At 45.2% G+C, this 27,394-nt stretch overlaps 1 protein-coding gene across 3 annotated transcripts in view; it reads left to right on the forward strand.

The window, feature by feature from the left end:
- LOC147659019 (A-kinase anchor protein 2-like) overlaps positions 1–27,394 on the forward strand; it is a 265,438-nt gene that overhangs the window by 113,451 nt on the left and 124,593 nt on the right. Inside the window, exon 1 of one of the 3 annotated variants that reach the window (XM_086952034.1) lies at positions 20,556–20,762. The exons of the other annotated variants lie outside the window; for them this stretch is intronic. Coding sequence (XP_086808160.1) covers positions 20,730–20,762 — 33 coding nt within the window. The 5' untranslated portion in view covers positions 20,556–20,729. Of the gene's footprint in view, positions 1–20,555; positions 20,763–27,394 lie in introns of those variants that run through there. 3 annotated transcript variants of the gene reach the window in all.

A 27,394-nucleotide genomic window follows, 5' to 3' on the forward strand; every position in this document is an offset into this window, starting at 1 on the left:
AACAGCTGTGGGGCAAAAAATGCTGAGTAGGCATAGGGTGGGGGAAGAGCGTGGGACAGGGAGGAGAGAGACAGAAGCAGAAAATATGATTCCTCCCAGGCACTGCCAAGCAAGGTATCACATCAGAAGTGGAAGGATGAGTCATCAAATCAGAACACTGTGACGCTGAAATGCTCCTGGGCGGGACAAACACAAGGATTGGGAGAAATCCCATCAAATCAAGAGCAGAGAAGCTGACCGAGTAGGGAAATCTTGTCCCATACCAGAAATTGACATTTTTAAAGATAGTCACTTTGGATGCACTCACATATAAATTGGCCATCTTTGACTGGGATTGTTTATTAAGTTCAAAAAAAGGTAACCTCTAACATTCTAAGTGTGTGAGAGGTCAAAAGTGTCATCTGATCACTGTGGACATCACAGTATGCACTTCATGGATTTCAAGCAGACCCATGATGGGTGACATTCTCACCTGGGAATACATTGGCAGCGCCTTGAGACCCTTCCGGGTGAGTAGCGCGCTATACAAATATCTTGATTGATTGATTGATTGATTGGTAGACATTCTGTCATTGGATTTCTTTGACCTTTAGGCATATTCTTTATCCTATAATGTGAAAAGGCAGACTGAAAGAGGCCCAGAATGTTGCCACCTGTGCAGCCAACTTAAGCTGCGTAGACATGGGGGCCTGTCTTTATTTGCATGAGAGACTGGGAGCGAAGAGCTGGTAGGCGTTATGCACAACACACCTGTAGAAACATCTTTAGTGACGCTAATATGAGAGACTGTGTCCCCATGCAGTAAAGCGACCATACACCAGCAGCCGAATGGATGGTATGAGCCTGGTAGGGTTAACTGGAACTCCATGCCCTTGGAAAAGTGCCAGCACAATTGACAATATGCAAAGTGCCTTGGCTGAAAATCCGGGCCTGGACGAAAATGCATAATTCACAAAAGTCATGGCCATTTGGCAGCTCTGTGTTGGGCTTTCTATGCCACCCTTTCCTCTATACACCCTCAGGAGGGAGGGCTGGCGTTTGCACTGCATTATATGTTACGACTGAATGGGGTCTCCCATCCTTTTTTGCCAGACATTAAGAGCTGCAAATCAGCTTTATAAAACAGTAAACAATAATAAAGAAATAAATCAGATCTGTGCAATGGTTGGATTATTGATTTGCTCATTTGTCGAACAATCTGAAGATTTCCATCTTTCAGGATGAAGATAGCCAATGGCCGCTGCAGGGCGCAGAAACTGTCCATGACCTTGGCTGCTTGTGCAGCAACACTGTATCATGGCAAAGTAGGCATCATACATATCTGACAATTTCCCATCATGGGTGAAACCAACCAGCTCTGACTGTGTGGCCAAAAGCAAGCGGCATTGTGGGACAGGTAGTTTCACTCTTCAGCACCGCAGGTATGGGTTCTTGGCTAAAATGCCTGAAAAGGCTGAAGATGACGCATGTTATTATAGCTACAGTTAGTACATAAGGTCGGGTCTGAAATGTTGGTGGTTCTGCTTAAAATTGAGGCCATATAATGGTTTGCACTGTGGGAATGTGAATATTGAAAAACTGCATTACAGGGAGATTTGAAACCAGAAAACTTGGATGGTTTTGTCCTCTCTTCTACACAGGATTACTGACAGGAGTGCACTGCCAATGCCTGGGGTGAAAGTGCAGATCAGGACAATTTGAACCAAACTCGCTTCAGGGATCAGTGTCATGCCGGGGTGTCTGTGGAAACTTGATGACACTTCACCTGGTCTTGGCTTTTCCCAGACCAGTGCCTAGATCTGTTGGACTGTCTCCCTGGGCAGCCACAGATGGTCATTGTAGGGCCCCTCTGTCCAGTGAAGTCCACCAAAGCTCTTCAGAAACAGACATTAAAGCACCCTGCAAAGCCCTGCGCAGAGGAAAGGCAAGGAGATATGTGGCTGAACCACAGCGCCCCCTTGCCCTTCTGGTAGCTGAGACATTGGGGGAAGCCCCGCCTCCTGGCTCAGTCTGAAGGCCAGGATGGAAAACTGCAGACAACGTGCTTAGAGGCAGGGAAACACGGTTTATTCTTGCTGAGAAGTAAACTCTTCTTCCCCAAAGTCTCTTGATCAGGGCACAAGTCCTAAAAAAAGAAGTGGGGGGACTCTCCAAGGTAGGCGTGGTCCCAGGAAGTGACATCACGACAGGAAGTTACATCATGACAGGAAGTGACATCACGACAGGAAGTGACATCATGACAGGAAGTGACATCACATGTAAGGCAGATCTATCATTTGCATATATTGCAAGATTTAACAATTGAAGCTGCTTGGTACTTAAGCCTGTGACTTAAGGTCCCTGTATGGAGGAATTAGCAGCCCAAATGTGGATGAAGTTTGGCGTACAACTACATTAGTCCAGCCATTAAGTGCTGTAAGTGAGGCATACTAAAACATGGGACCATGAACAAAAGTAGAATTAGTGTGTTGAAAAAAGCCGAAGAAAAGCACATACTAGAAACTACAATAGTGATTATCAAAACTATAAAATTTATTACGCTTCCTAGAACACGACATTTACATTTAGCAAGTCTCACGTACAGGGGTGTTGCTTTTCAAACTTTGGTAAAACCAGAAGATGGTTGTCAGGCCTGAGAAGACAGTTTTCTACCACTTCGATAAAGACTCCTTGTTCTAATGCCAAGTTTATCCCTAAAAAGTTGCTAAGAGGGTGCACATGTAAAGTGGCTATCTTCTTCAGGGCTAGAGGAAGTGAAACCCACCCACCTGCAGTCAATTGAACCCATTTGACATTTTACACACACAACCTTGATATATTACTATGGGGGGCCCGAGTATTGAAAAGATTGAGCAAGAACTGCAAGCTCCCCTGCAAATTACACACCACATGCCTCCAGTATTCCTCTCTTGGGGGCCTGCTGTAAAATCTTGTTTATTTTGTGGAAGCAAACTTTGGAAAGGGCATTTAGTGATTAATTTGTGAGGAACAGGCAATTCTACAGTATGCTTTAGCAGCACTTTCAGGATCACCTGGTAGGAACAAGTGACTTTAAATGTTGCTGGATGGAGTTTCCAAATTTCTCAGTCCTATTTCTTTACGTGGACAAGTAAGTCACAGGGGAAAAAGCTCTCTCCGTGTGGGAGAAAGATACTCAACATTTGTGTGTATTAGCTGGACCCATGGCGTTGACCAAGGAAGGGCCACAACGAGCCAGTTCACATTGAGAAGTTGATCGACTTCTCAATAACCCCAGTTATGAGTAGGCCATCAAACATTCATGTAGTTGTAGTCTTATTACAACCTATGTTCTAAACTGATATTATCTGACGAACATCGAGTGCCCATGCCCTTGCGCTGCCCTGGAGAACAACAGATTTAGTTGCTCACATATCTTGTAAATGAAACAGAAAAGAACAACCAAGAATGTTAAAGAAACAGACTGCCCCTTCCATCCTAGTAACAAAAATAATAAACATGGCGGTAACAGCAAACGACCATGGCAACCGCAACACTGGATGATCCCTAGCAATGCGAATGCGACAGTTCAGAGCTGTGGACGTCAAAAAGGATGTTTAATTGAAGCTAAGTTTCAGTATATGCATGAAGTCGAATTATGGCAACAATTTCACAGGAAACCGTACGGAAAGCGTCGCAACAAATCCAAAGTACCAAGGCGGTAATGCAGTTTATTTCATCAGCCAATGAGAATAACAGAAAATGTAGTACTAAATAAGACTACCAGATTGGGTAATGAGGACACGCAGCTCTACACACACATACATGAAAACACTTTCAGCAACTAGCAGACATACACAGGCTGACAAATAGAGACACAGCAAAAATACACCATCAGAAAATCAGTGAAACGCAAACAAATGTGGAAACAGCAACACACGGAAGAACACGCAAGGGCACGCCATCATACTTACATTCAAATCCGTGTAAAAAGGTTTGAAAGAGGCCGGGAGAGGGCAGCAGGCGAGGCCGGGAGGGGGCAGCAGGCGAGGCCGGGAGGGGGCAGCAGGCGAGGCCGGGAGGGGGCAGCAGGCGAGGCCAGGAGGGGGCAGCAGGCGAGGCCGGGAGAGGGCAGCAGGCGAGGCCGGGAGAGGGCAGCAGGCGAGGCCGGGATAGGGCAGCAGGCGAGGCCGGGAAGTCTGGTGCAGGAAGCGGAGGCAGGTCAGGCAACAGGCAAGGAGGACAGTCGCAGCCGAGTCAAGGGGGTCACTCGCTCCGAAAAAACAAAGGAGCTAATTGAAGGAAAGCCCGAAAAATAAAGGGCATGTTGCAGGTGGGCGGGACTGCCGAGTTGCAGACCCACCCATTCATTGGTTGAGGTCAGATATTGGCGTCTATTGGGTACCCTGGCAACGGTGCACCTGGTAGGTGCAGGGGCGTGGTGACCGGCGTGCTTGGTACCTTCCGGATTCAGCCAGCCACTCGCCCACCCGGAAATGCTTTGTTTACTTTGTGCACGCCGCGCTCCCATTTTGTAATGATGGACCCGGTTTTGATTTAGCAGGGTGGACGGCGTCCACCCTGAAAAACCCTCGGAAATAAGTGGGGGGATGCCGTCCACCCGCGTGGTACCCCGACTCGTGCCCTGCTCTTGATGTAGGAGTTGTCGGGGTCATAAATGTATGTAAGAGGAATGTGCTATAACACAAACTGACTTTAAGTTCTGAAAGAGAATACACAGGGTCAGTGCTTAATTTGTAAAATGAGGCGTGCCGGTGCCCCGATACCAAGGCTGTTTTATCTTGAATTCACCTCAAGCCTCTTTCATCAGTTGCCAGACACTCCCCGCCCCTTTATCTCACCGTTGCTGGCCTCTGCTTTCTCCCTTTGTGCCCGCTTTTCTGTCTAAAATACCCGAACTGGGTGAAGATGGCACAAGTTATAATAACTACCTGTGCCTAACTCATGTTTCCTGAACGCCAAGGCCTACTGAAGGAAATGAAATCAGTTCAATCGCTGGGAGCCGCCGAGAGGTCATACATTTGTATTCTTTGAAGCACAGGCGCCCTGTGCGCTACTTGTCCCGGAGACACTGGTTGCAGCGAACAGCAGGATAAGATCATGCGGGCTGTTATTGAGCCATAAATTGGTTGCAAAGGATGAGCTTCACTCCGGCTCTGTACTGCCACTTCCATTTTCTTTGCTGGGGCGCTCTGTTCTGGCAGAGAGGGGGCAGCAGGGAAGCGGCAGCTCTGCCCCCTCCCCAGTCCACTGCAGCTTTCGGATTCGCGTCGGTGTCCCCGCCAGTGCTTAATTTGTAAAAAAAAAAAAAAAAAAAAAAAAAAATAAACTTCAGGAGCCCACTGCAGCTTGCACCACACGTTGCCGCTGCTAATGGCAGCACCAACACAGTACTAATCAAGTCAAGTCAAGTCAATATACTTTATTCGGATATTACTTTATCCATAAATCTTAAAAGTGTGGCAATTCCAGGCCCCAATAGCTATAAAAATTCCCTGGATGGTAGGTATTAGTATTTTTTTTATTGTGTATTGAATTTATAAACAGCTGTTGTACTTATCGCTAAATTCGACTGACAGTGCCACCATGTGCAGACTGTCATAACTGCTGGTGTTGACAATTAAGTGCTGCTGCTGAGCACTGGAAACCACAGGCTCAAATTAAGCGCTGCCCGGACTTCGCACCAGGCAAGCTTCAGAATAAACGGCTGTTCATTTAATAAATCTTCTCAGACTCCTCTGTCAGAGGGCGTAGCTATTGATGGTGCAGCAGGTGCAATGGCACCAGGACCTTGCTACTATTGTGTAGGGAGGCAAGGCCTGGTGGAGAGGGGACCTCATATGGTCCCCATTGCAAGGAGACACATTCTACAGATTTGTCCTGCAATCTGGCCCCCTCTGCCTGCTGATTTTGTCCTGCAGTTTAGTGTCGCAGCCAGTGCCACACAACGCTTTGGAAGTGCCAGGCTGTCTGTTGGGCTAAGTGCCGCTGGCTGGGCCCACGAGCCAGCTACAAGCGCAAGTTCCTTTATCAATGTGAGCTCCGCTAACGGATGCTCACAATCTCCTTTACGTTACGCGACTCCTGACCGTTCCCATTTGCGGTGTCTATATGGGTAAAACCAAGTTAAAGGTCACTGTAGATTCTGGGTCACCCATCACTATTATTACTGACAAATTATACTATTCTGGATGGTTTTCTATCCAGTTGTCACCTCCTGGGGGGTTTCCATGAGGCGATGTCTTCCTAAGAATTTATGTGAAGATGCCTTGTACTAATTGTATAATTAATATGAGGGCTAATGGTTCTGACCACCGCACACCCATTACACGCTCCCTCCCGCACTGTCTGCCTCTCATGGTGATATCACTTCCTTATCAGAGAACACAACACTATTCTGAGGTGTAACACATCAAAAAACTCTATAAAATATGAGGAAATCGTCTTAAATAATTTTCTGGCACTACCATGACAATAATTATTGTAAATAGTCATCCCTATCTATGTGACAAACATCTCTTCGCTTAGACATAAGCAGAGTGCAACAAATATTCTACGCATCCATTTAAATGTAACTTTTGGGACAAAATTGCTTCACCATTTTAGGCCTGGCGTTAAACAAGACCGTTTGATTTTACTAAAGTTATATGTATAATATACTTATATCGGTTTAAGCAGCCCTCTTCACTCATTGGTCTGCTATTGTGTTAATTACATTTTAATCGCACCCAAGTCACCATTCACCATGGGTCAGTCAGTGTGCAACAATGGATCTCAACCACAACCTATGTGAATCCAGGCAGCGGTGACGGGGAGGGGTCAATGTCCCAAGGCTTAAGTTTAGAAGTGTTATGGCAATCCCAGCATCTACACCTATACACAGTTAAAACGTGCTTTATGTTTTGTGGATTCACAGGCCATCTAGGCACATTTATAAAGTAGCCTTCAGTAGGGTGACCAGGTATCTCAGATTTGCCAGACAGTCTTGTGTTTTTTACCCTCAGTCCCAGAAGATTTCAGTAAATTTAGCGCAAGTCCCGGGTTTACGGGAGGTTCGACTGAACACAGAGAGAGGCAAATTGAAAGTATTCCAGTGCATATTTGAGTGGCATCCCTTAGCATAAAGCAAAGTAGTTATCTCAGATGATGTGTCTCAAAGTTGCATATAATTCCTTGTAGAACTTCGTTGTCAGTGTTTTTTGTTGGTGAGTGCAGTCAATTGAAACCTTCTGTGGAAAACCGTAGTCTTACTTTTTTGTTGATACTGATAGAGCGCGCAGGTCACCCGACTATAAGTTTACCATACTCAACTGGGTCCATAATCAATAACTCAGTTTTTTAGTTTTCAAAAGCACAGCACTATGGAGCTTAGCTCCTTCGGTCTCCATCATTGGGTGTGAACAGGGCTTTAAGTGGGCAGGGTCTCACTGGTGCTGAGCACCGGCAGTTTTTTTTTAAGGGGCCTCGAAACGGGTCTCTGTCGGGCTTTGTTTTGTGCCTGGCACAGGCGGCCCTTTTTTCCCAGCTGCAGTGATGCCAGGCACATCATGTACGCTGCTCACACTGCTCACTTCTCACTAGTGGAGAAGTTATGGCATGACGTCATGCAAGGCGAGTGTTGTATGGGAAGGGAAATCCTTTAAAGAGAGTCATTTTCTCTCTGGATTTCCCTTCTCTGTTTGAAACTCAGGTGCAACAACATTGTGGAAGCTTTTTCAATATTATATACAAGCCGTAGTTGCTGCTTATTTATCTTATGCAACTAACAACCATTGACAAAGCCAATAGACCTGGCTTGTCGAAGGTGTAATGTTACTTGTTGTATCAAATATCTGGATGCAATGACACGAACAGCAAATACAAGTCGGGCGGCACACTATGCTAAACACAGACTTTTAGCTTGCGTTTTTAAGCAACGCCCTTAATTACATCGGCCACGCCCCTTTGGGAGACCTCCCAGTTTTTTCATCCCACTTAAAGCCCTAGGTGTGAATCTCACACCCTGGCATCAGTGGTGGCCAGCACAACACGAAAGTGAGGGGTGAGGGACAGACGGCCGGGTGGAGAGTGTGGTGTGGGGGACAGACGGCGGGGATGGGAAGGGAAAACAATCATTTTTTTAAACGTACTTTTCACCGCAGCCTCCTTGTAGTTTTCCCAGCAGTCTCTGGGAAGGCATAGGCTGCTCAGCCAATCCTGGTGTTGCTCTCCTGCTGGGACAGCAGCGCCATGATTGGTCTGGGCGGCCTGCTCTGTCGCTCCGATACTGCTGTGTAGCTTGCAGCTTTTCTTCAACCAGGCTGAAAACACAGCTGGGTTAGAGAAATAAAGTGCACATGTATGTTTGGCCGGCCTAGGACGGGCAGCCAAATATACATGTGCACTTCTAAGTGCCCACCACCTGCCTCTCATATCCCGGCCCCACCCCGCCTGCATGCAAGAGCCAGTTACAGAAAAATAAATGATATTGTTTCAGCGTCATTTTATTTTTCTGTGACTGACTCGGACGAGTGGGTCGTCGCTCCTCCGCCTTTACAAAGGTGCCTCCCCTGCCTGGCATGCAGTCACATGTGGCGGTCTGGGTAGGCTGATGCCTTTATTAGAGACTTGCCACCCGAGTTAGTTCTCACTGTTCAACTGACACTTCAACTTTCTGCCCAAAACGCTTGGCACGCATTTGCAAAGCTGATAGTTTCGTATTGTGTTGAAAGTTGTGCTTTTCTTTTAAGTTTAGTGATCCAACATTTGCTCGTCATCAAGTTTAAGCTCATAGGATATGCAGACAAAAAAATGAAAACTATATCGGGCCGTCTCGGTTCTACGTCTGCGGCCTGGCAGCAGAGCAGAGCTGACTTATCACAGGCCCGGGCAAAGGCCTGGAAGCCTCGCGGGCGCCATATATGGTAAAGCGCAAGAGTTTCAGCGTGAGCGTTATTGAATCACAGTATCGGTCACTTCCGGGTCAGCGTCAAGAGCGTGAAGCGACCAACAGGGCGAGAGGCTGAACAATACTTTTCAACAAACACAGCTTAACTATTGCAAGCAGATTTTACGTGGGTGTTGTTTGCAGTTTTCATATATGAATGTAAATCGTCATCGAAAGAAACAAGCTAACTTCCAGCTGTTTATTGATTGGAGGGCTATTTATAAGAAGCGGAAACCTGCCCTCAAGAACAATAAACAGAAGATGAACGTTCTTACTGGGGATAGCTAGTACCACTGCAGACATATTACTGCCAGCACTCGGGGCTGGCAATTAGCATGGACGAGTCAGGCCCAAGCCCAGGGCGCCAATTTTCTGAGGGGTGCATGAAGCTGTGTGCATTAAGGTTATGCCAACAGCAGCGGCCTTCTCTTCTTGCTCCAGCTTTGTCCGTGTCCCTGCCTGTTCATTTCTCTCTGATTTGCCAGTTTAAAGTGTTACATATACTTATATTCCTTTATTATCATAGGGCGGGAGATGTTTTTAGCATAGCTTTAGCTCCCTCCCTTGCCCTCCCTTCACCCTCTGACCCCTGCTGGCACACATCAACAAAACCATCATCTGCGTGAGGCAGCTAAACTATTGGTGATTTAGGTGAGCTGGGGAGGGGGGGATCTGGAGATGTTTGTGTTCAAGGGCCAGTCCCTATTCACCCAGGTACTGACCCGTGAACACAAAAGTGCCCCCATGCGGCCTCATTTAATTCCAGTGGCGGCTGGTAATGTTCGTTGGAGGTTTGGGGGTTGGTTTGCAAAAAAAAAAGAAACTTAGCTGCTGGTCACGCCATCTTCCATACAGGAACCAGGAAGCAAGCACCCAGGGTCCCAGCAAATCACAACTCTGCAATGCAGCACTGTGATTGGTCTGAGCGCCGTGGTTCAGCGCTCAGACAGGAAATAGGAGCCTGGGTATGTTCTCAACCCAAGCTATAATGCAGCCTGGGTGGAGAACATGCAAAGTGCACATGGTGGTTTGCTGGCCCGAGACGGCTGGCCAAACCGTCATGAGCACTCAAGGTGCAACCACCACTCCTCCCTGTGATGCGGGGAGTCCAGCCCTGCCCGCCGCTTCAACTGCAAGCTTAATACAAAAAATAAAATCATAATAGAGTGTGATTATCATTTTTTTTTGCATTGAGCTTGCAGTTGAAGCAGTGGTGCGATGATCCTCCGCCTTAGCGGAGGAGCTCCCGCTGTTTAATTCAGTACCCTTACCAAGGGCGCCAGATTTCTCTCCTCCCATGCCCAGGGCTGTATCTTAGCCAAGGAACAAGTCCTAAAAAAAGAAGTGGGGGGACGCTGTCACTGGAAGTGACGTCACCGGAAGTGACGTCACGACAGGCAGTGATGTCACGAAAGGTGGCTTGCACCAGCGGGCTCAATGCCTCCCCTCGCTCACCCCTTAGATGCGATTGCATCAGAGAAGTCAGCGCGTGAGCAGCGTTCTGATTGAGCTCCGATCTCGTCCTACGGAGGCCAAAGAGTGTAGTCCAGCTGTTTGGCAGGGGGAACGGCGTCCACCCGATAAAATAAGTGGGGGGACGCTGTCCACCCGCGTGGTACCCGACTCGAGCCCTGATCTTAGCAAAGGCCGGCTTTGCCAGCAGTGCAGTGATGCCTGTGCCAGGGCATCACTGCAATGACATCTTTGAAAACTCAGCAATTATATCCTTGCCCACACTACAGCGAGATCTGTTCCTGGCGCTGCACTGACACCCGAGCTAGCACTGCAATGAGACGCAAGCTAGCACTGCAGTAATATCTGTGCTAGAAGCACGGTGGCATCCGTGCCAGCAATAAGATTGGAGCGAGTGCTGCAGTGATTTTACAGCAATGCAATGACATGCATGGGCACAGTCCAACATCATGGCTGCCAGTAGTGAGTGAGATTAGAACGGGCACTGATATCTGTGGAAACACTGCAGTGGCGTCTGTGCCAGCACTGCAGTGAGATTAGAACGGGCACTGATATCTGTGGGAACACTGCAGTGGCGTCTGTGCCAGCACTGCAGTGAGATTAGAACGGGCACTGATATCTGTGGGAACACTGCAGTGGCGTCTGTGCCAGCACTGCAGCGAGATTAGAACGGGCACTGATATCTGTGGAAACACTGCAGTGGCGTCTGTGCCAGCACTGCAGCGAGATTAGAACGGGCACTGATATCTGTGGAAACACTGCAGTGGCGTCTGTGCCAGCACTGCAGCGAGATTAGAACTGAACGGGCACTGATATCCGTGGAAACACTGCAATGGTGTCTGTGCCAGCACTGCAGCGAGATTAGAACGGGCACTGATATCTGTGGAAACACTGCAGTGGCGTCTGTGCCAGCACTGCAGCGAGATTAGAACTGAACGGGCACTGATATCCGTGGAAACACTGCAGTGGCGTCTGTGCCAGCACTGCAGCGAGATTAGAACGGGCACTGATATCTGTGGAAACACTGCAGTGGCGTCTGTGCCAGCACTGCAGTGAGATTAGAACGGGCACTGATATCTGTGGGAACACTGCAGTGGCGTCTGTGCCAGCACTGCAGTGAGATTAGAACGGGCACTGATATCTGTGGGAACATGCAGTGGCGTCTGTGCCAGCACTGCAGCGAGATTAGAACGGGCACTGATATCTGTGGAACACTGCAGTGGCGTCTGTGCCAGCACTGCAGCGAGATTAGAACGGGCACTGATATCTGTGGAAACACTGCAGTGGCGTCTGTGCCAGCACTGCAGCGAGATTAGAACTGAACGGGCACTGATATCCGTGGAAACACTGCAGTGGCGTCTGTGCCAGCACTGCAGCGAGATTAGAACGGGCACTGATATCTGTGGAAACACTGCAGTGGTGTCTGTGCCAGCACTGCAGCGAGATTAGAACTGAACGGGCACTGATATCCGTGGAAACACTGCAGTGGCGTCTGTGCCAGCACTGCAGCGAGATTAGAACGGGCACTGATATCTGTGGAAACACTGCAGTGGCGTCTGTGCCAGCACTGCAGCGAGATTAGAACGGGCACTGATATCTGTGGGAACACTGCAGTGGCGTCTGTGCCAGCACTGCAGCGAGATTAGAACGGGCACTGATATCTGTGGAAACACTGCAGTGGCGTCTGTGCCAGCACTGCAGCAAGATTAGAACGGGCACTGATATCTGTGGAAACACTGCAGTGGCGTCTGTGCCAGCACTGCAGCGAGATTAGAACTGAACGGGCACTGATATCCGTGGAAACACTGCAGTGGCGTCTGTGCCAGCACTGCAGCGAGATTAGAACGGGCACTGATATGTGTGGAAACACTGCAGTGGCGTCTGTGCCAGCACTGCAGCGAGATTAGAACTGAACGAGCTCTGATATCTGTGGAAACACTGCAGTGGCGTCTGTGCCAGTACTGCAGCGGGATTGGAGCCGGCACTGCAGTGCAGTGAGATCACTGCAGCACTTCAGCAGCTTCCAGCAAATCAATAATATCCGTGGAAATACAGCCGTGGGTCCATGGCAGCCCAGTACTGCAAAAACACTGTGGCCAGCACCGCAATGACATCTATACGACTCGTGCCAACAATGCAGTTCAAGGAATGACGTCAGTGGAAACACTGCAGCGATATTCCTAATCTATGGCAACGTCGCAGTGCTATTTGTGCCAACATTATAGTGTCATTTGTGCCCGCGTTGATGAGACTGGTGCCAGCCAGCCGTGCAACCAAAGCAATGGCACCTGTTCCCGGGTTGCAGCAAGATCTACAGCTGCACTGCTTAGACATCCCTGGAAGCACTGCATGGCATCCGTGCAGTGCGTGCAGTGCTGCAGCGGGATCCTTCATAGAGCTCCGGTGTGGTGCTGGGATGACATCCACAGCAATCATGCAGCTAAACCCGTGCCAGCACTGCAACGAGGCCAATGGTGACGCTGCATCCGACGAACGCAGCGCTGCAGCGGGCTGAACGTAGCTCCCAGTGTCGTCTGCTGGATTTCGACGCGCAGGCCTGCTGTACATGTCGCAGTTTGTCGGCGGGTCCACGCCTCGAAAGCTGGGAAGGGGCGGGGCCCGGTCGCACTCCTGTGCGTCTCCTGTCTCATGTGTGCTGATAAGACAGCTCAGCCAGAACTGGGTCGGAGCGCTCCACGAAGCGCTATATTTGTGTTCCGCAGATAGGTCGCTCTTCCCGAAAAGCTGACTCAGCCTTTCAGGCTTCTGAAGTCGATACAATAAGTACCAATGGCTTGAGCAAGATTCCGTTTTCAAAGCTCTAAGAAACTATTCCAACAAAGATTCAGCACTGTCTGACCCGCATGTTAACACAAGGATTGCGGCAGCAGCTGCTTATCCCAGGGTACATGGGCTTTAAGTGGGCTGAAAAAACTGTGTGTTCAGTTCTGAAATGGTGAGACTGAAATAACTTTAATGGGTCACTCTGAAGTTACTTCACAGACAGTGAGCAGTGGTACTGCTGCAGAGTTAAGATTTATGTTTTTTCCTCCTGAGGGCGAGGGCAAAAATGGAGAGCTCTAAAGGGACCCGTCTCAGCACCAGCTTTTCAGAACTTCCGGTGCTGAGTACTGGCAGGACCTGGCCCACTTAAAGCCCTGCAGGGCACTATTTGAATTTGTCTTCTTTATTTATTTATTTATACCTGCAGAGAATAAAAAGTAAAGTTCTTGCTTTTAGTTTAATATTCCCCACCTCAGCACTAATACAGTACCACTAAAAAGTATTATTTCTTTTAAACGGATCGAGAAAGAAACTGCTTTGACCTTCCCAGCTGCAGTTTGGTAAAACTCCCAATGTCTTTCTGGTTCCTAATACAAACCATGGCATTGTAAAGTTTGGTGTACTTTAAAACACCAGAATATTTGGTGCTTGTCCAAAAGTATTCATTCTTTCCAAGTGTGTGAGGGGAGGGGGGGTCTGAATTCTGTTCAGGCATGCTTAGGAGAAAGCGAGGCCACATTTAATAAGCATTTACAAGTGCGGCACAGTGCAAATGGGGGCTGGCATGATAAACTGAATTGTCTCAGGACTATGAGGGATGGAATATGAGAAGTAAGCATTCGAGAGAGACTTGTTATTCTTTGGCAGCAAGATTTAAAAAAAACTTTAGGAAAGAAAGTCAGAAATTTGATCTCATTGCACTATGTTATGCTTGCCTCAGATTTGTATCTCTTTAGAGAATTATACCAACATCTAAAAGAAAGGCATCAAGTCTCTGGCAGAATCTGGGCTACGGAACATGCACACGCACTATGCTCCTGGAGCTGGTCAGCGACACAGTGTTTTCTACGTCTGTCTTTTTTACAGGCAGGCTTCAGTTTACAGAAATCCATCCACCCTGCCATTGTTACACTGCACATTAACTAGCCCATTCTAGTGAAGTAATACAGTTTATTCAATAAAACCTTCGCTGTTCCTCAACACCGGCCTCCATTATTAATCGCGCCCACCCTGCACGCAAGTCTGGAGAGACGTCTCTTTTCTGGTGCCATCGGTACCTCTATGACTATCAGCACCTCAGTCTCCAGGGCCATCACAAGAGGGAGCGCCAATGGCTGTTTGTCCCTGGAATCACTCTTTTCAGGGCCTGGACTGACAGTGCTTAGTATGTGTAGCTAGGTAGGTAGGTAGGTAGGTAGGTAGATAGATAGGTAGATAGCTAGCTAGATAGCTAGCTAGATAGCTAGATAGATAGATAGATAGATAGATAGATAGATAGATCGATAGATAGATAGATAGATAGATAGATAGATAGATAGATAGATAGATAGATAGATAGATAGATAGATAGATAGATAGATAGATAGATAGATAGATAGATAGATAGATAGATAGATAGACAGACACCTTGTTCAAAATAAAAACATGGCCTGGGATACATTTCGAGACAGCAGCATTACATGGCTTCACATAGTGGTGACCTGATGTTACCTTTCTGATCATGAATATATCTCAAAAGCGGGCTGGACTTACTTTTCTGAGATGGAAACATAGCCTGCTTTTGTGATTTATTCATGATGAGTAAAGTAACTTCAGGTCGCCACTAGCTGGCGCCATATTTTGGCGTTGCCTCGATATTGTATTGTATTGTAAATGTATTTGTATAGCGCTTACTACCCCTGAGGAGGTGTCAACGCGCTTTTCAGGCGAGTAGCACGCTACTTCGGGACCAATAGAGGATTAGTGTTGAATTAGTATAGTGAAACATGCAAGTACATTTTAAGTGCTTCATAGGTTAGTCAGTTATATGTGTCCCAGGTTATTGGTTTTAATTTGAGAGGTGCTTAGAAGACCAGAGAGGCCCCAAAATGAGCGTGACCCTGGCCCCTCTAATGCGCATGACACGCCTGCCACTTGTTCTACCTAATGATTGTCCTCTTTGGCACTCAAGTCTTTCCTCTAACTGAGCCAAGGGCCCCTCCTATTCACAAATCTGTCATCTAGGCACCCACCTCACAGTAACACGGTTAATCAGTGAGTCTTGGTGACCGATGGCGGACATCAGTTACTCCTCTTATTCATATTAAACATGGTGATTCATCTAATGCTGGCATTGCGAAATTTCTTGGCAGCCTCCTTCTGTATAGCATAATGGAATAAGATATTAATGCCATGCAAATCCCATTCCTGCCTGTTAACTGACTGAAACGGGTCAAGCCCACACTGTACATGTCGCCCATCCTAAACCATTTGGGACAAGAGGGTGAAAGACTGAGTTCCTGCCCTCTCGCAACAGACTGCCACTTGATCTCCGGACTTGTTTCACCTACTGACAGGCAGTTGATGTCTATTGGAGGAGATCCTAGGACCCTTAGGATCGACCCATGCACAAGCACTCAAGTCAATCGATGAATCAATAAAGATTAGTTTCGCCCATTGCCACTGGTGCATTTTGAAGTTTAAGAGATATATATAGTGGAACATGTTCGTTCATCTAAGACGTCTGCTCTATCATGTCAACGCACACACGCCCCCAAAGTGCATGTTGTCTTTTGCCGCAAAGAGTTGATGTCCTATGTAGTCCTTAAGTTGGGTTTCAGCATTCGAGTTACCCTGGAGTGACTTCAAGTCCCTACTTTTTTGCGGATGCTTGGGTCTGTGGGTAGAGAGGTGACCTCTGTGCTCAAGCACGTAGCGGAGCATTGCTTCGCTTCCGTCCCTCCTCAGGACCAGTATCCGTCTACGCTGCCTATGCCCACAAGTTACTTCACTGCAAGACAGAAGCCCACGTGAGGGGAGCAGGATGCCTGTAGCGGTACTTACGGACAGGCCACATGCCCACTGCTGTCATTGTCGTTTGGATCGAAGCCTGCGGCGCCTTTAATGGACTCCTCACTCAGTGTAACAATTAGGTCACAGTTCTCCGGGCATTCACTGTGCAAACAAGGGGACGTCTGCCTTGAGCAGCCGGTTATGCTATTTAATGTACGTCAGTCTGGATAGGTCTGTCTATCTAAGAGCCACCCCAGTGCTAGCATTGTTCTGCTTTATAAGAAGATTTCCATGGCCACTTACCTCTCAATAGAAAAGTCTACTTCTATCAAGCGTAAATGGAGTAAAGTGCAGTTTAATGGGTTACGTCACATCAATGTGCTTACCCTTAGAGCCGCAGGGAAGTCCAGCCAGCAGGAACATTTCTTGACTTGTAGTAGAGCTATACACATATGGCTTCCATGCAATACTTTGACTGCCCATTGCTCAGAACTATGCCATACATGCTATAAGGTGCCCTGTTGGAAAAAATTTCACTTCTCTCTGGTGAATGCAGATGATACCCGGATCTACCTGAAGGTATCGTCACATTAGGACATCACCAAACGAAAGTCATGTCTGCTGATGATCCAAGAATGGGTGGCGGGAAATCTACTGAAACTAAGTCAAGAGAAAATTGAAGACCTCTTAATCAAATGAGAACGCAAATCAAAAATTACTGATGAATGGCTCTTGGCAATTAGAAACAGCAAAGCCTATCCCTACAACTAAGTCGATGAGATCCTTGGGCATATGAATTGATTCACCTCTTTCCATTATTTCCCGTGTGGACCATGTAGCGTCTGTTAGTCGTCAAAAAGCTTATACCATTTCTCCACCAAAATGACATTTGCCAGGAGGTGCAATAGCTGGTCTCCTCTAAAGTGGACTATGGCAATTCCACCCTAGCTGGTCTGCCTACCCATCTCTTGGTCCCATTTAAAGCTGTTATATACTTGGCTGCAGATTTGTATTAGACACCTAGACGTGCGAGCACGTAGCCGCAGTCCTCAGAAACCTGTACCTGCTTCCCCACTAGGCCAGAATAAAATCCAAACAGGCTTGTAACACAAAGGAAACACTGCTTCCCAACAAACCAGGATAGTTGAGATCCACACTCAGAAGATTTGTCAATTAGTTTAAATTAAAAAGCATACGCAATGTTACACTTGTATTCAGGAAATTAAACACTCAAAGAGCAGCCACATTGATGTGGAACTTGCTCCTGGTGAATTGTCGGCAGTCTCAATCTCGACTTTTTACAAAAGACTGAAAACTTTCAGTGCTTTATTTGAGCTAGTGGATTCTGGTGCTCAGCACCAACACTCAATCATCAACACCGCACTTTTTATGAGCACCAGTTTAAAACACATTCAATTTTGGTAGGCACGGGGAGATTAAATGATTTGCCCAGAATCACAGCATGTTGAGTCCACGCCAAGACGTTAACCTGGTTACCCAGCGCCGAAGTTGGCGGCTCTGGCCATTACGCCACACCCATATCCACTTTCATGGTTAGTAGTTGGTTCTGTTTTAGGCGGCGTTAACAGGAGAAATGGGCTGCTGCAATCTGCCTCCTAACGAGAGCCCTAGCTCTTATTTTTTTTTTTTAAATGAACCACTGAAAACTTAATTTTTTTTAAGCCACTTAAACCAATGATTCACATTTACTAAAACATGACAGAATCTCCAGCTGAACTTCTTCCCTCTGAGTCACAGTCATTAAACATTTCCTCCTGTCCTTCCCCTTTTTTATATCCAATAACATTGATTCACCTGCTTCCCTGATTTGCCTTACACTTTATCTAGACTTTCCAGACCATTTCTCACTTCTTCCCATTGTATCATTGATCTGTCTACCTCTTGATCTCTCTGAATAAGGGGCTAAGTATAATCACAGTCATATATTGAAAAATGATTCACTCAGACCTGAGCTGGCACTGTCCCAACCTGGTCTGCTACCTTCTCAGCGTTAATGAATGGGTGGATCACCACCTTCCAAACATACTATCCCTCAGGGCACTGGCTGTCTGCAGAATCTCCCACACCTCTTTCTTTAGTTTACTCTTCCTGCCCCTTAATGTCACTCTATACTCATGTTCTCTTCGGGGAAATGCCTTGATCAACTCCTCTGTCAGAAGGGGGAAAAAGCATGAAAACATCCACAGTACCTCTGAGGGAATCATGAAACAGAAAGCTTTCTTTGTCATTCCGTTCGCCAATTTAATCACTCAGTGGCAATACATTTTGAATCATTTTTTATTGATCATGTTGATGGAGAACTTTTCATCTTACTTTGTATACCATAACCTTTATCGTTCAACGACTCCCGGTTATGTTTTGATGTACATCGTGTCGGTGTTTACGGAGTGATGGAAGCCTGTGTCTCCTTGAGCTATCTGGGCGAAATGTATCTCTGGTGGGACCACTCGATTTCATTGAGGGTGTTGCTCTGGACTGGATCTGTCCAATGTGTGCTTTTGATTGGAGAGGAGGGAACGAGACTGGTGATTGTGACTAGTCAAACAAGAGGTTTCGTACATTGAAGGTTTTCGGTCATGTAGGGTTCAAAGCCGGTGTTGGACGAGTTGTTCTTATTGTTCGTAAGTTGCAAGTGATTTCCATGACGGTTGAAAAACCACTTAAGAGGGATGAGGATGCCCAAGACGAGACGGTGGCGTCAATGTGGTATCTACCATGTTTGTCTCCATGCTGTTCAGATTCCTGTAAATCTTGGTTTCGTGTTTATCCTAGCTAAAATCAATGTGACAAATGTAAAGCATGCAGGCCTCCTAATTGCAAGAGGAGATATTTAGGCTGGGTGGATGGAAAAGGAGCATTGCATGAGGTTGAAAGAAGTGATGATGCGGGTCGGGCCCGTAGCCATACGATAAAGAACTGATACATAAAGCAGACACATGATTGATAAGAGGGGACCTAGTGAGGAGAAGCTGTGTAAACACATAATCCAAACCAAGGCACGAAGATCTGGATCATTTCACATCAAGTCTGACATTTATTAGAGAAAATCAATTTTTTGTATAAGTTGTTGGAAAAAAGGTGCTATTTACCTGGTGGCTAGAGTGTTAAGGTGTTTTGGGAAAATAGAAGGATAATCTGGCTAAGTGTCCATTTTCCTCCATTTATTACAAGTTCTAAGGGATTACTGGAGGTGGATGCAAGCAGTTAAGTGGTGCTAAAGAATGAGGAGACCGGTCTGTACATGTGGAGGAGGAGGCACCGCCATGATGTTGAGCTGACATACCGTTGCACATTTTTATGGGTGGTAACATTCAGGATTTGCTATTGCAAGGTGCTGTTCGGGCACCTATTTAGTGTGGAAGCACTAGACACTAGATAGATTTTGAACAGATTACACACAAAGAATAAAACCCTTATTGGTAGGCTTCTTAGCAGGAAATACTTTGACTGGTGATTTAGTTTTGGGATCCGGGTAAGACACATTGCTTGTTGAGAGCAACTGCAGCGTCCTGAAGGAAAGAGTGGAAAGTGAAAAAGTGTGGTGGTAATTAGTTGAAAATCACAGCAAGCTTCAAATGTATGTTTCACCTCCCAAGGCTACCAAATCTTCAAAAAAAGGTCCTCTGGGAAGTCTCATGGTGCAAAAAACATATGTTCAGACTATCCATTTATTAAAATAGAAAAGATGCTTAGTTAGAAACTGATTCGAGTCTCTCTTTAAAGATCTTCCAGCATATAGTTGAGTCATTCCTACTGGCTACTCAGTGCACGCTATGCTGACTTTTAATGTACACGCTCTTATGGTATCCTTCAGTGCAGCCCACTATGGCATGAATGGTTTGTTAATTATGTATTCCTCCACTGCTCACGAGCAACGTATACAACAGAAAGAAAGTTCTGGAAAGAATGGGGTTAATAGTTACAGAGTCCATTACAGCACCTTGAAACAGACTCCAAGTTTGTCATAAGTATTAGTTACACTGAATTTCGTTCAAAATTAAAGATTTACGAACCTATAGCTAATCAATGTACATTTTCCCCAAATGAGACCTGTATATAAAATATTTTCTCATAGTTATCTTAAGTTAAATAGTGCCCCTTTCTAAAATGTTATCAAGAGCACAGTAAGACTTACGTCCAGTAGTGGGTCTGTTTATGATTAACTTATTCATTATTTAGTCTGCTGACCAGGGACATGTACAAAACATAGTGGGTGTGTTTTTTCTTTGCCCTTGAGGCACCTCACTGGGTTCTCAGAGGAGAAACCTGTTTTGTTTTCCTTCCGTGTTGTCTGCCAGGCATGTGAGTACCTGCGTAGCTCGCTCAGCGTGCCGTATCGCGGTGGCCACTCTGAAGTTTAGTCTTGAAAGTCGTTGGACCTGCAGAAACTGGTTATTGAGTGAATTCTGGGGATCCCGTGCTGCCACCTCTTATTACAAGTCCTAACCGTAAGCGGAGTAACTCCAGGGAGTAGGGAACCTGTGTGGTCGTTACAGTTCAACCGCCGCAGCAACATTTCTCAACGTTTGACGGCACAGAAAGGCAGTTGGAAGCCATGATTGCTGTTTGGATGTTTTTCTCTCTTGTGGTAGGTTGCTGTTATGTGTTTTAATGGCATTTGCTTGGAATTGCTATCAGTGGCACATTGAAGCTAGGGTTGCCATTATGGCCAATTGCTGTAGCTCCATTTTGTGACGTATGCGTATGACTTGTTATGTGTTCTATTACAATGCTCCAGAGACAACCTCTTCAGAACTGTTGTGTCTAGTGCTGGTTAGTCTGGAAGTAGTGTATGTTTGGTTGACAATTCCTACATCTTCTGGAATGTGGGCGCGTCCTAGCATTAAGTGAGGAGAAGCTAGTACGTAACTGGTGCTGAGTGAAGGTGGTTACAAAACGCTCCTTCGTAGGATGCGCCAACCCCATAAAGAAAGTTTCCAGAAGGGAATGGGTCGCTATTTACTAATAGGGAAAGAAGCATCGTCAGGTACTTGTGTATGCAAGGTCTACCACTCAGAAAGAAACAATTCTATTTAACTGGGTAATGGCCGACATGGTGACCATGGAACTGTGAAATCCATCATTCTTTGAAAAGATCTTAACTGTATCTAGTTGATATGACTTCTGGGAACGGCGGAAGCCCCCTGGAACTCTGGATGGAACTGCAAGAGAGAAGGTGGTTTGTGCGTATGTGTACATGTCTGGAGTTGTGGTAGGTGTCTATCATTTAGAAGGGTTAGGTGTAGGTTCAGATGCCAATAAGATGTGTGATGTTATGGCTTGTGTTTGTATTGTGAAGGTCTGTAGTAGAGTGTCTACTGTGTGAGACATTAATTGTTAATTGAGGATGATAATTGTGATATATTTGGAAGTTTGTGTATTCCAGTTTTTGATGGATTAACATTGCTTCTGGTTTAGCTAACGTCACAGTTGTAAGCCCCTGGTTAATAAACAACACTGGATGAAAGTTATTATCTTAAGGTGCAATCTTTTTACATAGTTTCTCAACATCTTGCCATTACTGTTTGCTGGTGGAAAGACCTTCTAGGATATCTGTACCTTGAGGAGACCATTTTAGTAACATGAAGGGAGATGTGCCTCCCTCCACATTTGAAAACAAGCATTTGCAATGCAATAGGTCTCGCATTTGCGAGAGTTTAAGCTATTGGCATTGTAAATGACATTGCCTTTTATTTATGTTTTAAAAACCAACACGTAAATAAAAGGCATTGCCATTTACAATGCCAAAAGCTCAAACAAAGTTGTTGGCCATGCTTCTCTTCCCGACATACTTTGCACCAGGTATCTCCGGATATTGTCCATTCGACAAAGGCCTGGCTGAGGTAGCTGGTAAATGGCCACATATCTGGGCTGATCCACAAAACCATTTATGAACACAGGAAGTAGTACTACAGAAGTATATATTTACATACTCTTACATGCCTCTGTGAATCTGGCCCAAATCATCCAATTCCCTATTAGAAAGAGAACAAATGAGTCACAGATCTTCCTATTTGTAACACTTTTGAATGAATATTATCTGAATATTCCCATTTTAGATCTTTTAGGAATAATTCACAAAAGCAAGAAGTAAGAGTGTGTAAAAGAACACTCTAGCTGTTCTTATTTACGTACTCCAAAATGCCTTTGTGAATAGGCCCCATTGTTATTGAACAAAATGTACTCTAGCCAAGTAGGGTGATGAAAGATACATGTGACTCCCGGGTTGTTGGCTCAGAAGAAGCTGTCACCGAATGTACACTTCCGCTCATGTCCTGTGTGCACAAACCAATACTTTTATATATTCAGATTTTTTTCTGTTTGCATACATTTCTATTTGAAACTGCACATCAGTAATTCGCCATTGTTTTTTGGAAACAAATGGGAATTTGGTTTTACTGGAAACGAATTGTCCATTCTATGGTAGGATTGAACCTAGAGACTACAAAGCTTTGTCACATAAAGCTTTCGGCACAAATTCAAGCAGGAATCCGCCCTATTTTTGCAAGAGGCATTTTACTTCTTAAAGGGTCACATACTTCAGATCATTAAAAATCGCTCTTCCCATAATTGATGGTGTGAATATTACTTGAAGTGTAAAAAAAAAATGTACATGGACTCTTACAATAATTACTTACTAGGCGCAGTTGAAATGTTTAGTGAACTGGTGAAATCGTGCGTATTTTGCTTTTTGTGAATTTCAGGAAACTTACTATCATTTCACCTTTACAAAATTCAGTAGCGCTCACCACTTATGTAAAGTGGTAGGTTGGTGGGGTGGGAGTGAGATGGGGGATAGGGTGGGTTGGGTAATAAAATACAAATATAAAAAAATCTTACCTGCCGCTCCGCTCCGGCTGCCGGCCGCCTCGTTGCTCCTCGGAAGTGGGTGTGCCTCAAAGCACAGGCTCCCCACCCAATCCAAACGCTGCTCTCATCTGAGAGCAGCACCTGGATTGGTCTGAGCGACCTCATTTGCCACTCAGACAGTGTCTTGGAGTCTGTTCTGTTTCTCCAACCCAGCTGTTTAACGCAGGTGGGTTATAGAAACATAAGTGCGCATGTCTGCTTGGCAGGCCTAAAACGGCTGGCCAAATAGACATGTGCACTTATAAGTGCACACTACTACTCTTCCTCCCTGCCTTGCCCTGCCCCGCCCTATACCTATTGCGCAGCTCAGGACAGCGATAAATAAAAGGATAATAACATTGTTCTATTATCATTTTATTAATCATCTGCTAACTCTGGGCAGTGGGGCAACGCTCTTCCGCCATTACGGAGAAGCCGCACCTGACAAAATTCCACATAATTTTCGCCTACGAGACAATGATTTGAGCAGAAAAGATCTCAATCAAACCGTAAAAGGTCACCATAGGGACCTTCTCCTCAAACTCGTCTACTGCCGGCATCTCGCATGATAGTTACGTGCCAGGTTTGTTCGCGCATTCGGTTTTCATGCTAGCTATCGGGTAAGTAAATTTAGTAAAATAAACATTGGTGAAAATGACATATGTTTAGCAGAAAAAAATCGCAATTTTGTCCAAGCCTGCAACTTACCCTGTACCTATGTGCAGCTTTAAATGCTTTTGTGCTTGAAATAGAATGCTGTGGCCTTTGTGGGCAGTTCTGCTTTTCCAAGTACTAATGGATCAAACATGTTCTGTAGTTAATTGCACTTTAAAACCCTGTCTTAAAGTAGCCTGGTGTTGCCCCTCCATACTACACATAAATGATTCCTACTTGCATACCTCTTTAAGACTGACAAACACCCCGGCAGTGGAAGGGTTTCCCATGATGCCACTCGTGTCAGACGAGTGGACGATGTGTTGGACCCCTGCATCACGCCCAATGTCTTATACCACTTCAGACAGATTTCAACTAGACATTCTTCCATCCAAAAAAACAGGCAGTGCTTTGAATTGAGACACATAAGTGCTGGCCCTCACTAGCCACCTTACCTGTTTGCTCCTGAGAAGTGCTGGCACTCTTCCATTAAACGTATTTCCGCAGTCCTGAGAAGTGCTGGTTCTCTCCCATTTAATGTGAGTGAGTGAGTGAGACGACATATCCATAAAAAATTGTGAGGCCCTTTTCACCAGATGCACTCCTACACCGTATTCCTACTGTAACTTCCTGCTTCTTTACAGACCTCCACTAAGCAATGCAACATTCAGAGACACACTTCTAAACACAGTTTCCAACCTGATAACACTACACTGCAACCTATGCGTTCTGGGTGACCTCAACTTTTGGTTTGACAAACCCAATATGCCCCATCCGAAAACAATCATCGCTGGCCTAGATGCACTGAACCTGCATCTGATCGTCCACACACCCACGCACATCGCTGGACACATCCTAGATGTCATTTTTGCTAACACAGAACTAGTTACCTTTCAAACAATAACTTCAGTTACATGGTCAGAGCACTGTTTGTTTGCTTTCCAACATAAAATAGTAAGCGACGCACCTGCAACCACCTTCCTTGCATCCACCTATCGACCGTGGAACAAACTCAATTTGGAACACCTAGAAACACAACTAACATCTAGAAACAATACATTCTGTTCAAAAACTATATGAGTGGCTACAGGAAGCTTTTGATATCCTGATACCTCTAAAAACCACACTACAGAACAAAAGAAAACAAGCACCTTGGAGAAATACAGAGATAAAACAACAAATCAGAAAGCTGCAACGTGCCTGGCTCAAAATAAACACCAAACAAGACAAACTTTACCTACAGAAAATTAATAAATTATACAAGTCAGCTATCAAAAAAGCAAAGAAAAGATACTATTCAGACAGAATTCAAACTGCTAAATGTGCAAATAAAGAATTCTATAAAATTCTCAATGAATTTCATAAACCAGATTGACTAGAAGGAGCTCATCCCGTTACTCAAGATTTTACAGACAAACTGGCAATTCATTACATGGCCAAAGCAGACACATTGGGCTTGTACGTAAACCAGCCTCTCCGTTCCTTCCAACACATTTCACACAATGAATTTATGGACCTGGTAAAGCAAGCAGGCCTGCCAGTAGACCTACTGACAGTGTCCAACTCAAACCTTCAAGACATTTCTTCTAAAAACATCTGCTGCCACTCCAGCAAGACGAATCATCAACAACTCCCTAACTACTGGAATATTTTGAGAAGAACTCAGAAAGTCATACATACACCCATTACTGAAGAAAACAAACTTGGCCACACTGAACCATGACACCTACAGACCGATTACAAATGGACCTTTCCTGGGCAAACTGATAGAAAGAGCAGCGTTCACCCAGATGTCACAATTCATTGAAGATAATGCCATCCTTTCTGACTTCCAAACAGGATTCCATCCAGGAAGAGGCACAGAATCCGCTGCCCTTGCCATCTGGAATGACCTGAAGAACATAGTTTTCTAGGACCTCTCAGCTCGCTTTGCCATAGTTGACCATGACACTCTGATACAAAGACTCTACGAAGCCGGTATAGAGAGGACTGCTCAAGACTGGATGGCATCCTACCTCCGCAACAAAACTAATGTTATTCATGCCCCACCTTTTTCGTCCAAACCAACCTTCACAAATGCTGGGGTCCCTCAAGGCTCTATCATCTCGCCCATGTTTTTGAACAACTACATTAAGTTATTACCGGCACTGATCAATCAGTTTCACCTCATGTGCTGTAACTATGCAGATGACATGCAAGTACTCCTTCAACTGGAATGCTCCAAAGACATTGGAATCTCACCAATTTTCAGTTGTCTCAGAACCGTGGATCAATGGATGACTTGGAGTAGTCTCAAATTTGAATGCTTCCAAAACGGAAATACTCACATGTGGTGATTGGAAACATTGTGACCCACTCGCCACGTGGCCTGATGATCTGGGAACATGGCCTAAAGTATTGAAGAAAGTAAAAAACCTCAGAATGACCAGGGACTCCAAGCTATCAATGAATGTCCAAGTGGACAAACTAGCAAGATCAAGCATTGTTACTATAGAAACTCTGCGACAAAACTTCCCCCATTTTGGATTTCCACAAAAGGTACATGCTACCATCTCCCTTGTTCTGTCCAAACTCGATTACACCAATAACCTCAACCACGGATCACCTTTAACGACCATGAAAAGACTACAACGGATTCAGAACTCAGCTGCCAGACTACTCTTACATATAATACTGCAAGACCACATCGCCCCTGCCTTGAAACCCCTGCATTGGTTACAAGTTGCCAGAAGATCCACATTCAAGCTGCTTTGTATCTCCCACAAAACGATACATGGAACAGGACCGCTCTTCATCAGGAATAAAATCACCAAACACCCTCAACAAATGAACCTCTGCTCTAGAGTGGCACCTCGCCTCAAAATCCCAAGATACAAGAAAAAAACCATGTGTGGCACATCCTTCTTTGTTCAAGAAGCCAAACTATGGAACTCTTTAGCCCCCAACATAAAATCCACAGATAACCACCTTATCATCAGAAAACTACTAAAGAGTTGGCTCTTGACCCACATAAGCACCACACGCAAACAGAAATATACAGCATATCCCTCTATATATAAGCATTGATTTGTACTACAGATATGTGCCTATATATGTGTATTGCTTTGTATAAACATCTAGAATAGTTATGTTTAAAAAAATATATATAGATATTCATTAGTTCTTTTTAACAAATGTACATATTACTGATAGTTACTCTACGTTTTTAACATGTATATGTGACTGCATAAATAAGTAAAGCTTTTATCATAACTATTTATCTACAATTGCTTCACTATTAAATTACAAAAAATATATAAATAAATAAAATTAATTTAAAGTACAACAACACTTGAACGTTGGAGTTTATGTAATGCATCTTTAATCTACATATACTACCTCCCTTTATGCATCTATATACCTTCCATGGATCACACTTTACTTTGAACCCCAAAACTACTGTATTCTGTTGCATTCTACTGAAAAGTTATTTGTCTTTTATAATGGATATTGAGATTTTTATTTTTTAAAGCATGTTCAACACAATAACAGAGGGAAGGGGGTCAAAGGTGTTGTACAAAAGGGGTTTGAACCTGTACGTTTCCTTATATTGCTATACATATTCACTCTCGACTCAGATGGATCTCCCATACATTAACATTAGTAATGAAGTATATATAGCCATTGAAGGGGTCATCCAGTGTATAGGAAGTTCTCTTTACCCAGTATTGCATCACT

This window comes from Lissotriton vulgaris, unplaced genomic scaffold (genome assembly GCF_964263255.1).
Source record: "Lissotriton vulgaris unplaced genomic scaffold, aLisVul1.2 SCAFFOLD_1549, whole genome shotgun sequence".
In the NCBI taxonomy this organism is placed as follows: Eukaryota; Metazoa; Chordata; class Amphibia; order Caudata; family Salamandridae; genus Lissotriton; species Lissotriton vulgaris.